The 16,986-nt window shown below is 36.2% G+C and overlaps 1 protein-coding gene across 1 annotated transcript; it reads left to right on the top strand.

The window, feature by feature from the left end:
* Positions 1-836: 836 nt before the first annotated feature.
* Positions 837-12,787, top strand: LOC139132896 (dentin sialophosphoprotein-like). Its single transcript, XM_070699251.1, has 10 exons — positions 837-1,054; positions 2,452-2,825; positions 3,652-3,807; positions 4,962-5,285; positions 5,794-5,991; positions 6,967-7,125; positions 8,768-8,869; positions 9,744-10,063; positions 10,762-10,990; positions 11,512-12,787. The coding sequence occupies exons 2-10, from the start codon at positions 2,686-2,688 to the stop codon at positions 11,690-11,692; spliced, it is 1,809 nt and encodes a 602-aa protein (XP_070555352.1). The 5' UTR covers positions 837-1,054; positions 2,452-2,685; the 3' UTR covers positions 11,693-12,787.
* The last annotated feature ends 4,199 nt before the right edge of the window (positions 12,788-16,986 follow it).

Here is a 16,986-nt window from a genome sequence, read left to right as displayed (position 1 = left end):
GTAGGAACAACACAAAAAGCGGTAAAGTGTACGCGATTTTTTCTTACACTGAGACTGGGATATTTTTAGGTGTATCGTTAACGTGTTAAACACTCTTGCAATGGTCGATGTATGTGTACATCACTGTGACGTCAGAGTTTTATGTTTTGCTGACCACATATCATCGTAGAATTGTTACCATGGTATTGATACACTGACAACTAGACCCTATTAGCTAAAAACATTGTGAAGTAGAATTTCTATATTTGTCGTTGACTGAAAGATTCGGTCGTGTATACATCTTCGCCGACTCCGACCAAAAAACGGGTTGGAAATGGCGGAGACCCATGGACAACCCATATTTGTCTGTGAAACAAAAGTTTAAATTATGTGAGGACGACTTAATTGAAAGAGTGGTAAATATCATGAAATCACATCACACCTTAATTTTGATCTGTTCAATCCTTGGATACCAGAGAAAATAATTATCATCACATCCTTATCCTCGTCCATTCTTAAAGGAAAACTGTTTCTCTCAATACTTAACTCAATGGCCATTTCTGTAAACTGAACACAAGGTATTAATGAGTATTTTCCTTTTGGATATTGCAGTAGAGTTAATGTAAACTCGCAGAGGAGTACGATCAACCCCCTGGGGTAACGATGACGTCAGAGAAAGCGAATCTTTACAGAAAGGAGAAGGATTAAATATTGATAATTATATTTCAAATAAAGACACAGGCAACGTTTGAAGACAGTATACTCTATACCAGGAGGGAAATGGTCAGAATGTAACTATCACGGAAACCTGGTACTACGGTATGATTTACACCGTTTCTATGGTAAAGCGCCCTCGCATGATTGTTCAATCACAACACCTTTTGGTTCACCTTAAAAGACCTTTTCTATAAATTTGCACCTCGTTCCTGGTAAACCTTTGAACAGTGACATTTCACGGTAAGACACTAACGCTATGAAGTAGGGGTTTACGTCGGTAAACATTCCATCATTTCAACAGCAGCTTTTTCTGTCGAACTCAACGGACAGCAAGACAACGACACACCCAGTGAGTGTGGTAAGTTGAAGCTCAGGTAACTCACGCAGTATATTTTTCGCTGACAGCTTAAAATTCAGTCGTCATATGGTATTAATATCTTAAATTAAATATCTATGTGTATTGCTATTTGAAAATGCGTACAGATTGAAGTTTGAAGTTTTAACGAAACTCGGAGAACTGGGAAAAAATTCAAGATTTCCTGTGGTTCAGTGACCTGGTATGAACGCTGTGGCTTCAAAGAAACGGTTATCAGCCATAGGCACCATAAATATTAATGGAATGGTTCAAAGTCCACGTTCTATTGCTAGATACTGTATACTATATACAGAAATAACTCGATATATGGTTTGAGATAAATGCATGACGTGAAAGGTGTTATCGAGTTTTCTTATAGAATGTTGCAGAGCAAATGCTATGATTTAATAATTTTATTATCCTCGTATACACATCAGAAATCATCGTATACATACATCAGAGCTGAGAGAACAAACATGAATGTGTAGACTTCTTTCACCCTTCGTCACCTTACTACAATTACCCAAACACAGTTGCAGTTCTGTTTACTTCTATTTACTTCTCATTCTTGTCGTCAAATCAACCAAACGATTTGCAATAAATATTCTCAACGAGACACGGTAATGGCGAAGAAATCAGTTGTTTCTCAAAAATGTCTATTTTACAGCATTTAACCTGGTACTTTATATCAGTGCCAATACTGACATACAAACAGCTGTAGACTCGGAATTCAGTCTTGCTACAGCTACCCGGGTGGTTACACGCATGCTTTGCTGAAACCCTACACAAGTTATGCCAGCTTTTAAGACTTGACGCTTCCCTTATCATATTTTTAAAGTTTCGCTCTTAATCATGAACCATTATTGTTCAACAAAAATAAAACATTTTGAGACGCCATCTTACAAACGGTGTAGCCGTATACCAAAACTTCCGCTAACCAAAGCAATGCCATATCAAAATTCATGCGTTGCTGTTAATAATTAGGATAATCTTCTCTTACCTGAAGCTCAGTCCCTCCACTGGACACCAATTTCAGTCCCTCCACTGGACACCAATTTCAGTCCCTCCAGTGGACACCAATACATTGAGGGAATAAAGCTTCGCTTCAATTCTAAAGTATAATTGAAGATCTGGTGTACGCACAGTTAACGATATTACGTCTTTTTAGGTTTTCGTCCAAAATAGGATTTGACAAAATGCGTATTCACCCGTCGATAGGATTTTGATCTTGAAAATCAACAATTCGATCATTATATAGGTTCGATGGTCGTTTAGATAACTTTTTGTAAAGGTTCGATACCGCTGTTCATCATGGTGGTTCATTTTCTTCGCATTGGCATCACTCCAAGATTTTTTGTATGTGAAAATAATATTTTTTTTAAATCCTTTCTCCGTTGTAGCCCGAAAATGTATTTTGGCAAAACACTTTGTCTTTTTTATGTGTTAAGGCAGAACTACTTGGGAAAGACGTGATTTCAAAGCAGACTTCTTGTACACGACACAAAGAATATACGATTACATTACATGTAAAATAGTATGATTACATGTGAATGCCATACCAGTGACTGCTAGCTTCGTAAACTTTCTGTGTTCACTGGTCTTATTTATCGCAAGACTTTAACAGGCATATTACAATGGATACAGAAGACTCAATGGAACTTGATGGAAGACACTCAGATCATAATGGAGAAACCCAGCACAGAAAAGACGAAACCATGAGTTCTATCACAGAAAGTATGCAAACTACTGAGGGCGCTAATCTGACTGAGGAAAGGTACAGTCACTGCTTGTACATGTTCTTACAACTACCAAGGAAAAGGCCGAAATTTCAAATTGACACTTTTGATGATCCTGTCATTTTATGATCCATCAAAAAAGTTGACTGTCCTTCTGCCTCACCTTGAGGCATTATCGTTGTCACAGTAACGAATTATATACAGTATTGTTGGCAATCGATTTTGGTCCGGACTAGAATTAAGCCGTCGGCAGTAAGTTTGACCACAGTCCCCCCACAGTCCCTGTGTGTGGCGGGACTGTGTTTTGACATTACAAATATACAGGCTGTGTTGACAAGTTCACTTGTAAACGCATCATCACGGATTTTAGAGAATAACAATGTGTACTTTACAAACATGATAAAAACTAACTGACAATAGATGAAAAGTTAAGCTGATGGCGCTTTAGGAACACCTTTAAAAGTAACAGGATGAGTATGGACAATTAACTAGGGTTGAAATGTAATTTTTCGTAACATAAAATGTGTGTCTTTTGTATATGTGTGTTTCTGTGTGTGAGTGTTGATGGCAAGCTGAAAACAGAACTTACACGTTATTCATAGTTTCACGCTACGACATGTATCGTACATTCTTGTACATCTGCTGGTCGTCCCTATTATTACGACGCATTATTCTGTCTAGTTGTCCAAGCTTCACACTGACACGGTTGACATAAGATATATATAGTTGCTTATGTTAGAATGTATGCATTTCATGAGAGAGAGAGAGAGAGAGAGAGAGAGAGAGAGAGAGAGAGAGAGAGAGAGAGAGTCCTTCCTGTCATACGAATCCGTGTCATTTGTTGTGATCATATCCTCTTCATAGAAACGCCACGGCAGATGATGCTACTCAAGTACCTGGTGATGGACCTGAACTTCAAGATGACAATACTGAGACAACACACGGCGATCACCATGGTGACGAGTCTGTACGTTCTCAAATCAAAGACTCAGAAGAAGATCAGTCCGATCTGAACGATGTGTGAGTAGAGTACCGATATGTTTGTGCTGTACCGTAACAATGTGAAAGCATGGGACAATACAGTAAGATATAGAGACACGTGAGAAATATCAATATACTGAAAGTGTAGATATTAAATTTATGACAGCGAGACAATTAAGCTGGGTCATGTAGGCATTTTATCGAATTCGATTGCCATGAAATGCCATGTTATTTCCTTGCTGTCAAAATCCGCTCAAATGTTTTATAAAAACGTCCGTGTTAAAGCAACATGGCAAATTTGGTCAGACGAAGTTTAATACAGAACTCAATACGAGTGCAAAAGAAATAATGCAAATCAAACTAAGAAATAGTATACATTAAATATGTTTTCTTAGTGTAAGTGCCTAATTTTGCAAACAAAATATACTTTGTAATAAGGGAAGGGTCGTTGGAACTTCGCCCGTACGACTTTCTTGTTCACAAAATATGTCTTTCATGTAAGATATCTCGATGCATCACGTCAACATAGCTGCCACATTTAAATTTTGCGATATATATCATGACAAATATGTTTTAATTTTTTATCAATTGCCAAAGTACCTTGGACACAGTGTTTACACTAGTTGTATTGGTCCCATACAATCTTTGACCGCAGTTTCTACAACAACTCCCTGCCTTTAATTGTAACGATGACGTACTGTTTTAATTTTGACGAATATTTTGTCTGATAGTATGTCGGCAGGATTTCAGCCACCATCATTCTGACACATTTCAATTTTACATCTACTAATTGTTTGTTTCGTCCAGCCTTTATCATGCTGTACTGCCCCATTTACTGAAAGACATATACTTTCCCTGGTCGATATATCCACACGAACAATGCAATGCATAAAACTTGTAACAACAACCATAAGCAAATCTTGATAGTCTTAAAATGTATAACTGATAAAAACGACATTGCTGTACATTGTCGCAAGTTTTCTATTAAGCATATCCACCTGTACAGAATTCCCCTTCACTGATGTATCTATTCAGGTTTAACTTTTCCGCCTTAGGAAGTCAACGGCAGTTGAGCTCGAGTTTGATAGGTCACATGCATAAGACATGGCAAAAAAGGAATATGTATTCGGAAAAATGATTAAGACACGTGAGCACAGACTGCTCAACCTCATCACCTGTAATTTATCCCTCAGTACCGCTGCAGAAACTCGTACTTCGCGCAATTCTGACCAAGAACAAGATACAGCGACAAGTGCACTGCAAAAGACAGAGGCAAATGACGAATGGACTGAACCTGACAAAGGAGTGATCGAGCCAGCCAAAGACCAGACAACATCCGATGAACAGACTACATTCAATGAACAGACTACATCCGACAAAGCGAGGGCCAAGGCGACTGAGCAACAGATCGAATCCGATGATGGGAAAACCAAACTGAAAGATGACTTCGAAATACTTGTTCGTCCTTCGGATTTTACTTTTGAGCAGTCTCACACAGAGCAAACACTTGAGCCCGGGTGAGTTGTACCGGATAATAAAACTAAAATGAACAATGGTGAATCGGAGGGTGTCGTCGGAACTGCGCGTGAGCGACTTTCTTGTTTACAACCAATGTATTTCATGCATGATAGATGCATCAAGTCAACATAGCTGCAAAATTTAAACTTTAAATTACTCATTGTTAAAACATATTTTAACTTTCATCAATGGCCAACGTACCCTAGCTAAAGCGTTTACAACGGTCGTTGGTGTCCTTGACAAACTTTTAGCAGTATATTAAATTTGGAAAAATCAACACGGTTAAGTTTGGAGTTATCATAAAATTTCTGTTACAGGTGTCTATATGAGAGGTGATGGGACCGACAACTATAAAATGTATAAGGTTACTGCTTTAAAATGACCGCATTGACAAGAATTGCAAATCAGTATAAATATGTACAAAGTTTAAGAGTAAAATGATTTATCGTAACGTACACAACAAGGCAGGTAAAGATCTGATGACTTTACGCATGTTTTCGTTTCCAGGAAACCTGACACTGAAGAAAACCAGGAAAACGTTGAAAACGAGAAAGAGCAAGAAATCTCTAAAGAAAGTCCTCAAAGTAAGAAAGATGATGAAACAGGGCCCTGTGATACGAGTAATGTTTCCCAACAAATTGAAGAGGGTAGACGGCGAGATTCTCAAAGTGAAACCGTTCCGGAAGATAAGAATAGACAAGAACCGTAAGGCTTTTGTTTGTATTTTATGAGTGAAATGACATTTCATACCAGCCAATTTACCAAACTGAATTTCAAAGCTTCGTCAGCTTTAACTTTTGATGTGTTTTCCATTTCGTACTGGTTCTACTACATCTAAAATCCTGTGAAAATTCCTAGTGACCTGTCAATACAGCCTGTATTTACATGTACTGTGTGTTAACGATGTCCAATTAATGTTAGTGTTCCAATGTTAGTGTTTCGATGTTAGTGTTTCAATGTTAGTGTTTCAATGTTATTATTCCAGTGTTAGTGTTCCAATGTAAATGTTCCCAAAGATAGTGTTTTAATATTAGTGTTTACAACTGAATTTAAACTGAATATATCATTGAGTTCGAGAGTTCAATATTTTGCCTGTCAAGGTATTTGGGAAGAAAATATACTTGTTTCCTGCAGAAAAATTATGAAAATAATAAACAAACGTAAACCTGTCGATTCTTTAACTATAAAGTGAGTTTCTTTCGAATATAATAGTAAAACAACCATCCTAAACAGTCGAGCTTAAAAAGATAATGCTTATTACACGAAATTTATCCACAAAGTCATGAGTCAAATCGAAAGCGAGATCTTAGTTTACGTTATTTAGGTCCTTTATAATGTACAAGATATTTTTACTTCTCAATAACTCCTCACCTTAAACTGTAAGGTAAGATCCAATCTTTCTCGGCAGATCTGAGCACTTATTATTTAGTTTGAGTTGATGTTGCACCCGGAGTCAACATTGCACCGAAAATGCTCAGTCCTTCATACTTTTCCAGTTCTCAGTGACGAATGGATACACGCTATCATTATTGGAATATTGACATCGCCAAATTCACACGATCTGCAAAAGAGAAAATCGATTAAGTCGATTAATTAAAGTATATTGTTTTAATGAAAGTATTTTGTACCTTGAGTTTGATCAATAAATGGCTATTCTTATTTTTAAAACCAAATTTACAGACACGAAGAAATATCGAGTAAAAAAGATGTAAACCAGGATAAACGAAAAGATGTAACAGCAGAAAGTGACGTCACTGTAAAAGGCGGGAGTGAAAGCGGCAGCAGCACATGCGCAAAAAGTGCAGAGCAGTGTGAATCAGATTCCGATGAGAATGAAAGGTTAGTAAATTTAACATCAATTTGGAAAATCTTGATCATTTCCCATACGATATCTGAAATCGAAAGGGACCTTTTTAAATGCGAAATGACTCGCATGATCGCTCACAATACGGATTTTACAACCGTCCTTCAATCGATAATTACTTCAGGTTAACTATTTGATACTTTCAGATTTCTTCGCTTGCTCCGGTAACGTTCCACATTGGCAACATTGCTTCGAGTCATTATCTTGAAAGAAAGAAAAATAAGATATTCTTCACGATTTTCAGTCAACAACATCTTGTATGACTCTGCAAATACAAAGTAATGGGAAAGTGATGCGTGCAATAGATTTGGTTAACAAATAAATAAATAAATAAATAAATAAATGAATAAATGAATAAATAAATAAATAAATAAATAAATAAATAAATAAATAAATAAAAGTCAAAGATTTAAAACCTGACTGTCAAGTGTAAATATTTAAGTTCGCGTCGGTTTATATATATGACATTATAACATATGAACAAGAAGGAAATTTAAAACTGACGTTTGACATAATTGAATATTGGATGGCGATGCTTTTGTAAGGAAAGCTTAGACAAAGTTACAAGAGAAGTTGTATTTATGAGAGATCGCTACCAATATTCAAAGAACGAACAGGGAATGAAGATATTCTCTACGTTGACCCTGCCACGCTCAGCATAGACCTTTCGCAGTCACCACGCCACGATAACGTGTAAGATAGAAAAGTAAGCTAATCGGCCTGTTTGAGCTAGTCGACCTGTTTGAACTGTGGACATTCCTCCGTTGAACGGTTCAGTAAAGAATCTCTCACTAAAAGCCACTCTAACTGAACAGTGACAGACTTTCCACGAGCTAACCACGCCTGGAGCGTCCCGTTAGTATGTTTCCTGTTATGTTACCGCTACTTTCGTAGAGAGATTGTTACATTGAAAACGTTACTCTTAATTTGTTTGTTTGTTTGTTTACATGTTTAATTATAAATAAAATTAAATTTATCTTCGTTTTATCGATGGCGACTTAACAGGATAGCCAATGAAATCACACCAGTACATCGTTGACATGATGGCAAGCACCAGACTAAACAACGCTACCTCAGGAGAAGTCCGATTTTTAAAGTTTAATTTCCCCTAGGATATTAATTTTGCATGATTTACTGGTTTTCAGTCATGCTTCACGTGATCAGGCTGTAAAATTATATTTTTTAAATGCACGATGTGTCGTAAAACCTAGATATTAGAATTCTAGCTGTTCCGGTTTACTGTATGTCGTGTTCCGTGAGACAACGTGGTATCGGATTTAATAGGTAGCGTTACCCGATGTGAAAGAACAGCAATGAAATGGCAGAAAAAAATAAGTCAACGTGTAGATTTTTAATTAAAGAGATTTCTAACATAAATAATATGCTTAGTCACAAAGTTGCTGTTAGAAATTAAAGCCGCTACATTCTGACAATGACGCATGGATAGCTCAGTGAAACATAAATAACTACCACCACCACCACCACCACCACCACCACCACCATCATCATCATCATCAGTTAAGATATCAATTACTAAGATATACAACGGCACTGCCACTGTCTCGATATGTCAAAGTCAAACCAACAAAACGCTGTCTTTATTCTATGTAACTTTAGTAGCGCTCAGCCTGAAGATGGAGCAAAAGTCACTGATAAATTGATAAAGCGTGAACACAGTACGAGAAATTCTGGAAGTGTCGTCAAAGGTGTAGAAGATAGGTAAGTTTAAAATCTTACAAAGCGACAGGACATGCACTCACGATAAATTGAGACATACACAACTTTTAGATATAGAGATAAATAAACAGACATGAGGGCATATGACAGATTCATAGCTCTTGTAAAGTCATGACAAACAGACAACAAGATAGACAGACAGGGAAGGATGTTGATATATCTTTCAAAGTATATCTACAGAAGGATATCTACGGAAGGTTACCTATCGAAGGATATCTTCAGGAGAATATTCATGAAAGGATATCTACAGAAGAATATCAATGGATATAGTTATCCTTCTATAGAGATATATAGTTACTGATTGACATATAGTTACTGAAGGATATCTATGAAGGATAATCCACAGAAAGATATCTATAGAAGGATACCTACAGAAGGATATCTATGAAAGGATATCTGTTGAAGGGTATCTATAGAAGGATATCTACAAAAGCATATTTATAGAAGGATATCTACGGAGATAGATATCCTTCTATAGTTATACAGTTACTGATTGACATAGTTCCTGAAGGATATCTAAAGCAGGATATTACAGAAGGATACCTACAGAAGGATATCAATATATATCCTTCAACAGATTTAAAGTTACTGATTGATATATAGTTACTGAAGGATATCTATGAAAGGGTATGATGTCTACAGAAGGAGGTAGAAAAATGCTCTTTTAAAATAACAAAACTCACAGCTAGGATTTTAAAAGTGATAAAGAGAGGAGGACCAACCTTCAAATACTACTTGCTGCTCTTGTTATCTCTACAATGCTTTAGTGTAGGATATTCATTGAATTTACATCAATGATAAGTCCTGCTAAGTTTATAACTTTCCTTAATTTACCTCTGATAATATCAATTGGCAGAATTTTTGCAGAAGATGAGCCTCCGGAAATGTTGAATGTTCTTCTGATGAACTGTGATCGCCTTGTGGACCTTCAAAAAATTCGAGAGGATCTATTTGCAAACGTAAATGAGGACTGTTTACAAGCAAAAACTGAGTACTTTCGTCAGGACGACATGAAGAAGCGGGCGAAAGAATTGAGAGATCGTGCAAAGCTGAATGCAGATCAAGTCCACTTGGCAATTCTGGTTGTACATGCCGACGAATCTCGACTATCAATCAATGAAAAGGATGCAGGAATCGGCTACGAACAAATATATTCAGCACTTCTTGAATTATCAGGTAACGACACCGATGTACAACCCTTTCACTCTTCTACTGTGTATTTTGTCTGTCCCTCTTTTTCTTTCCGCATGTTTGTTTGCCCCTCTACTTATTCTTTAGAGTCCACTATGTCGCTTCGCTCTCCTGTCTCCTCTCTCTACAACCCAAACTAGAAAAATTATTACTTATCTTATACTAGGGTCAGGTGGTAGCTTCCTGCTCCATGTACCGGTATACAATTGTCAATATGGAGGTGTTTGCATGAAATTCTAAATTTATGAATTCTTCTTAAGATCGCCCAAACACGCAGAAAGTTTTCGGAGTATACAATTGCCTCAGCTCTGTTGTCTTAAAATGTCATAACAGAATGAAGGAATAAACTTTCTGAATCAGCAGACTGTCGGTGGAATCGCGAGCCAGTAACTACCGCCTTCGCCTGAGCAAAGTTAGGCTATAGACCAATGCCAAGCGACAAGTGGGCTAGTCTTAGTATACTACTACTTCATATATTCGACGATCTCTTGTGTAATAATCTGGTCACATGATAGAAGATATGGTAGGAAGATATATATTGATAAAGTCATTATAACAAAGCAATAATGCATGAAACACACATTTTTGGGGAGATTCCAGTATTATTTTCTTCTATAACAGAGCATTCTGGGAAAATGGTGATTAGAATGTCTCTTCATTCTGTTGAATTCCCGTTTTCACAGGTGGTTGTGTCATCGTTGTGATAGCCAGTGACACCAATGCTGGTGATTTGCAGGACGAGTTGATATCGAACTGGGCTCATTTCAAGATAGGATCTCAATTTCAACGTCCCTACCTGGCTGGTCCTGAAAGTTACGTGTTTTCATGGAATGAACACCCTGAGCAATGTCATAAGAAAATCTTGAAGAAATACTTGGAATACAAAAATAGACTTCCTCCGAATTTATTCCCGTATGTACTCCATATTAGTATGTCTTTATGAGTTTGGTATTCTACATTAGTTTATATAGTTCCTAGCTCTCCGGAAGGTGCCCTCTTCCACCATTATATATTTCAGCAATAAAGCACACCCAGCGACGGTATACCACGAGATTTTGACCAGTTCACGACATATATGCACGAGCGGTAGCGAGTGCAAGTTTGAATTGAACCTGATCAAAACCGAGTCGTATACCGTCGTTGGGTGTGATTTATTGCTATTATATCACAACAGTATATTAAAATTCAGACATGGAACGTCAAAAAGGATTTTTCCTCAAGCCGAGGTATATCACGAATATACAACGGTTCTTTTCACGTCTCGACCAATCAGATTGCTGTATTTGCACCATCAATATACTCGTATGATATATTTTGTATACTAAACCTGGATTTCTTTCAATTGCATAACTTTTAGTTTTCTCCATATAATGCGCTGTCAGTGATAAAACACCAACGCTGTATTCAAAAACGTGTTCCTTTTCCCCTCACAGATCTAACAGACGTCGGAAAGTTTTGGAAGACCCCGAGGTCAGGGAGAGCGACCCTTCCGATGATGTATGCTGTTGTTTGTTACTGTGTTTCAGAAGACCACGATACAGTCAAATGGAAGCGACAAAGAAGAGAAAAGACGAATATCATTCAAGTTACAAGAGAGTAGAGACGGCAACCTGAAGACATAAACGGAAATCGTGTTTGGAAAATGAATATATTCGATGTACATAAACTTTCATATGCATTTCTTGCCGGTGGAGGAAACGTTTTTATCAACTCGTTTAAACAGAGGAATATCGGCATGACCATTTGGCGTAAAGGTCGAACACGTAACGGACAACAAGGGAAATTTGAATATCTTCCTTAATTTCCTTCGTTAATGCTTCCAGGTGATATTGGCAATTTGCTTTGTCGTGAAGTAGGGGCGTATTTTTTATATTCCGGCTTGACAAAAACTGTCAGTTAGGCAAAAAACATAAACTCAGGCTTGTTTCTCATCCTAGATGTCCGAAAAAATGGTGTGGCAATGCCGTTGTGTTTTTCCTAACAAAATCACTGTACCGACATGATAACAAGGGAAAGGAATGCTTACATGCAGCCATACATTCTGACACACGTACAGCAAGATGACTGCATCATTCAGAATAGAGTAGACACACAGTGTGTAATTGTGATCATCCAGGTAGAACATGTATGTTTTAACGAATGTCATTTTGTTTGTTTTGCAATTTAATTTTTGCCAACAAACAAATAATAGTGAGGGGATGAGATGGAACAAAACCTTGTTTTTTGGTCTTATTTTTATAAATTTTATTCCGGAGAAACATATAAAAATAATCTTTTTTAATTTTTCTTTCCTTGTTTGCTTTGAATATCAGTAATCAGTTTGAATGACACACTGACTAACGTACATCGAAAAGTATCTTGCATTATTTGATTTTCAATTTAACAGTATTTTTGTGTTTTTTCTGTGGTGTTGTTACTGTGTAAATAGTCGCAAGGACTTGTTTGCAAGGAAAAGAAGAATATGAAATTACGAAGATGAAATTATACTCAAATGTATCCTCTGATCCCTTTTTCGAAAAATTATTGGTTCACATACAACAAAGAGCAAGATCTCTTGTTTTCACAAGGTGAAAAGTAACTCATAATCCATGTAGGTTGGGAATTACTGTATTAACGATGCATCATGTAAGCCATCGTTCGTCGAGTAGTTTTACTCTCTTTGTAGACTTTGTAAACGTTGCTTAATAAAAAGGCTTCGCTTGATACAGCAAAGTATGTACATATTTATTTTTTCAACGTACGCTGTAGTTGACATAATAGTGAGCAAAATTCGGCTCGTCATAAGATCACTGCAAACACAAAGGAGTTGAGTCTGCGCAGTAGGGCTTACCAGGATTCGCAGCCAGTTAACCCCGAATTCAAAGTAAACCCTCCTACATAAAGTTCACGTTCACCCAACTCACGTATTTCACACGATCGATCACAAGGAAACGAGATGACGAATGACGAGATATTGCCAGATGTATTCATACAATGATGAAATTTGCATATTACATTATTCTGGGGATTTTGATAAAACGTTTCCTTCCACAAAAAGACTAAAAATATAATTTGACACTTGCCTGTTAGGCGTATAGCTTCTGTAGAGGTTTGTTCAACTGTTAATAGAGTTGTGAATGTTATATGTTCGAAGGACATTGTACATGTATTAAGTTTTACATGTAAGATACCAACCAAGTTCTAGTTATCTCATATTCGATATCAAGGTGCTTATCTGCAATACTTTTGTACATGGTATAAAGGACACGACGGCCGTCCTATTTCGATTGGACGTATTGTGTGACACACACACAAGCGATATCCATGATATGTGTACTCGACAAAGGGATTTCAGTCAGAAAACCCTTAGTCGAATACACATCATGGATATCGCTTGTCGCCATGCTGATTGTTTGTTGCCTGACATTACTACATCATTTATCTCTCTAAAGTTTTCGCGGACATTTATTTATCACCTAATTTCACGAATTTGTATTTCCGTGTTTATGTAAGGCAAAAAATGTTAACTGAGGGTCGGCAGGTAAAAATTAGGATACGTCTGGTATAGGAACAACCAGTTTTTTTCTTGCCGGAATGTCCTATGTTCCAAAATTCTGTATTTCACCTGGAAAATAAAATAGTAAGTAAAAGCTGATGTTTTATTGCCATTATCGATTCCTACTATCGCTGATTTATGGATATGGTGTTGTTGGTGGTGAGATTTTGTGTTCTATAAAGGTAAGGAATGCAGCTCAGCATCGTTAGACATTGCACTGATGCATAGCGCCATCTGTGGTTAATTATTGCAATGACTTTGTTTTTTGTCACTCGAAGTGCATGTTGTGTGGCAAATAAATGACCAGAATTACAAGGTACCAATACAAGCTACGATAATCACGAATAATTCATTACATGGAACAGAGAATGAAGATAGAGAAAAAAAGAGAAATGTTTTTCACAATTGATGAGGTTTATATAGTCAAAGAATATCTGTAGTCATCAAATTTAATGATTATAATGTACAAAAATTGGGAAGTTTTTGTCACCATGTTAGAACATGTATATTTCATTAATTTACTCTGATGAGCAATTATGTGTGGAGCTGAATACTGATAGCAATATGCACGCGAAGGGACAAAGTTGGCATTGGTCAACAATTTATGTAAAAAAGTAACTAATTTGCCTATGAAGTAAGCTATAACTCAATGTCGGTTTAAGCTTGATGTTGGATTCTGAGCAAAGTTTTTGACAAACTGAATCCTTGAAAGTGTAGATAATTGTAACATAATGTTAATTAAAAGATGATATAGGAAAGAAAGTGACATGTATTGTACACACAGGTGCATGCAGTCCTTTACTGTATACCTATAGCCTCCAATGCTCTCCCAGTAATATACTTTCCAGTAAAGATTCCAAATACATAAGTTGTCAATGTTGAGAAATATAATTTCAAAAGAGAGCCAGTTGACAAAGAGTTTCAAAGATGTACCCTCTCCTCCCCACATACACCAGAAGAAAATATTGAATTTGTACTTGATGTTTTCCTTTTGTTTTCAACTTAAATTTGAAAAGAATTACATTTTGAAGAATGCAGGGCAAGGGTGGATTTGAGAAATGTACAACTTGACTTGGCTGGAAGAAGAGAAACTAGTCACCGCTACAACATGAGATGTTTGATTTCTAAAATAATACATTCATTTATGCAAAGTATATTAATGAGTATGCAAATGACCATCCTGAAAAATATTTATTGGCATAAATTATGCGCTATATATGCACAGGTTTGTGCAACAGATTTGAATAACTTATACAAGAACACTCACTCTCAAAATGCACTCAACTCTGGCAACAATAAGAAAACAGCAGTATTAGGGAATGTTCAAAAGCACCTGAAAGTTTTAATGTCATTTCCAAAAGGTTGATAAAAGAGTACGGTTTATTTCTTCAGCAGAAGAGAGTTACTGTTAAAGAAGAAATTGTAAGTACATTACAGACATGAATCTTACATTGAGAATTGCACAAAAAAAGAAAAATGATGGTTTAAGAAAGAAAAAAAAGAGGGTCGTATGTGGTCCTGACTTAAAACCTGAAAAATATGGAATGGCTGATAAAATGAGGGCAAATGTAGTAATATAAATAAAAAGTAAGTGTAAATCAGAATCTTCAAGCAGGTTATCTGAACCAAGCACACTGGTAGAACAGTTACATCACTTCATGATAATTAATACACTGTTAGCTTTAGTTACATTAAACATAATAATACAATAAATAAAGTTATAAATAATACAATAAATAAAAGTAAAATATCAATTGGGTTGTGTTACACTGATTGCAATATGCCCATATATATATAAACTTAGCTGTATGTAGAGAAGTATACTTTGCTATTCTACGGGGCAAAACTGTCAGCCTACGCCTCAAAGCAGTTCAGAGAATTTAGATAGTACATGTCAACAGCTTTAATAAGAGGAGTTGAAGACTATATGTAGAGTTGAAATAGTGGCATGCTATTCTGAAGGAAAGAATGGCTTTTGTAGTGGCTGTGGAGTGGACGGTAGCTCACACACTACACAAGCACAAAATGTGACGATGTGATTTTTGTTTACTATAACAACAGCATCATATTATAATAGAATGTCCTAAAACTACACAGCATAGAGCAAAAAATCTCTATTGATTACAATTTTATAGAAACTGCAAAAAACAAGAATCCGTATTGTACGGCAAATGCTATCAAACCACTGACTCCATTGCACATGTTAGGTCTCAAAACTAGTGATTGACTTTAATAAGGGCGCCCTCTAAGTCAATAGCTATTCTGAAAACCTAAAACAAAAAGATTTTCATATCTTTGCATTTTCATTTAAGAATGGCACATCACAATAGCACATTATAAATAACATCCTGAATATTGTGAGAAAGACTTAAAGAATGTTCTAGTCACATTAAAAATGAAATAAAAACTTTACAAAATATGATAAAATTGCACAAAACACTGATAGCATTCAGCGGAACATTTTGCCAAACTACTTGACTTTCAACCAAATTTATGGACTAAAACTGTAGAATAATACCATGCACATATCACAATTTTTTCTAACATTTTGGTTAATAAAATTTTACTACATTTAAAAATTGTGTAAATTTTACAACCTACAGCTTGTCCTCCACTGATATTGGCATTCCATTTAAAGATCCATTAGCTGTAACTTTGGTCATTTTTTTTATTTTGTTTGTTCTGTGTATTATCTGCAGTTTCTGGTTTGAATCCCTAAACTATGGAGAAATTCCTAATATTCAGCTCATAAATATACCCTATATGAGTATAATATGCATTGTTATTGTTTAAATTTTGTATTCAGGTCCGGACTAGAATACGTTTATCAACGGTCATTTCACATGCACAGGCTGTGTTGGCAAGGCGGGACACCAGGCAGTGTCATGATGATTGGATTATAGTAAAATTCTGTAGTTGATACATTGAAACACAGAAGTGAAAAATTAGTCAAAGTTACAGCTAATGTCCCTTTAATTGAACAATGTGGAACAATTGTCTTTCATGTTGTTGTCATCTTGCCAAAATGGATGGAGAATTGTGTTTGTGAAAATACAGTAAAAGATAACATGATGAATAAAAGACAGATAACAAGCTGACAGTGTGAGTATCACAATATGGGAATCCACTCCATCATTGAATATCATACAAAAGAAAAAAGACCTTCCTGAAAGAAAATGCTATACTTTGGTAGTCGAGGGAATATGAAGTACTATTGTGTTGAGAGACTGAAAGACAAGCAATTTGAAAAGAAAGGTAAGCTAAACAACTCACAATTTAGCTAAAATACTCAATACAGTGACTTGAGGGATGTGCAGATTACAAGAAATATGTACACAGTGTGTGAAGTTACTGACTTTCATAGATGACATTG

The sequence above is a fragment of the Ptychodera flava genome, chromosome 5, assembly GCF_041260155.1.
Source record: "Ptychodera flava strain L36383 chromosome 5, AS_Pfla_20210202, whole genome shotgun sequence".
NCBI classification, from domain to species: domain Eukaryota; kingdom Metazoa; phylum Hemichordata; class Enteropneusta; family Ptychoderidae; genus Ptychodera; species Ptychodera flava.
The sequence above is the reverse complement of the archived record's forward strand: the minus strand, read 5'-3'. Positions and strand labels throughout refer to the sequence as shown.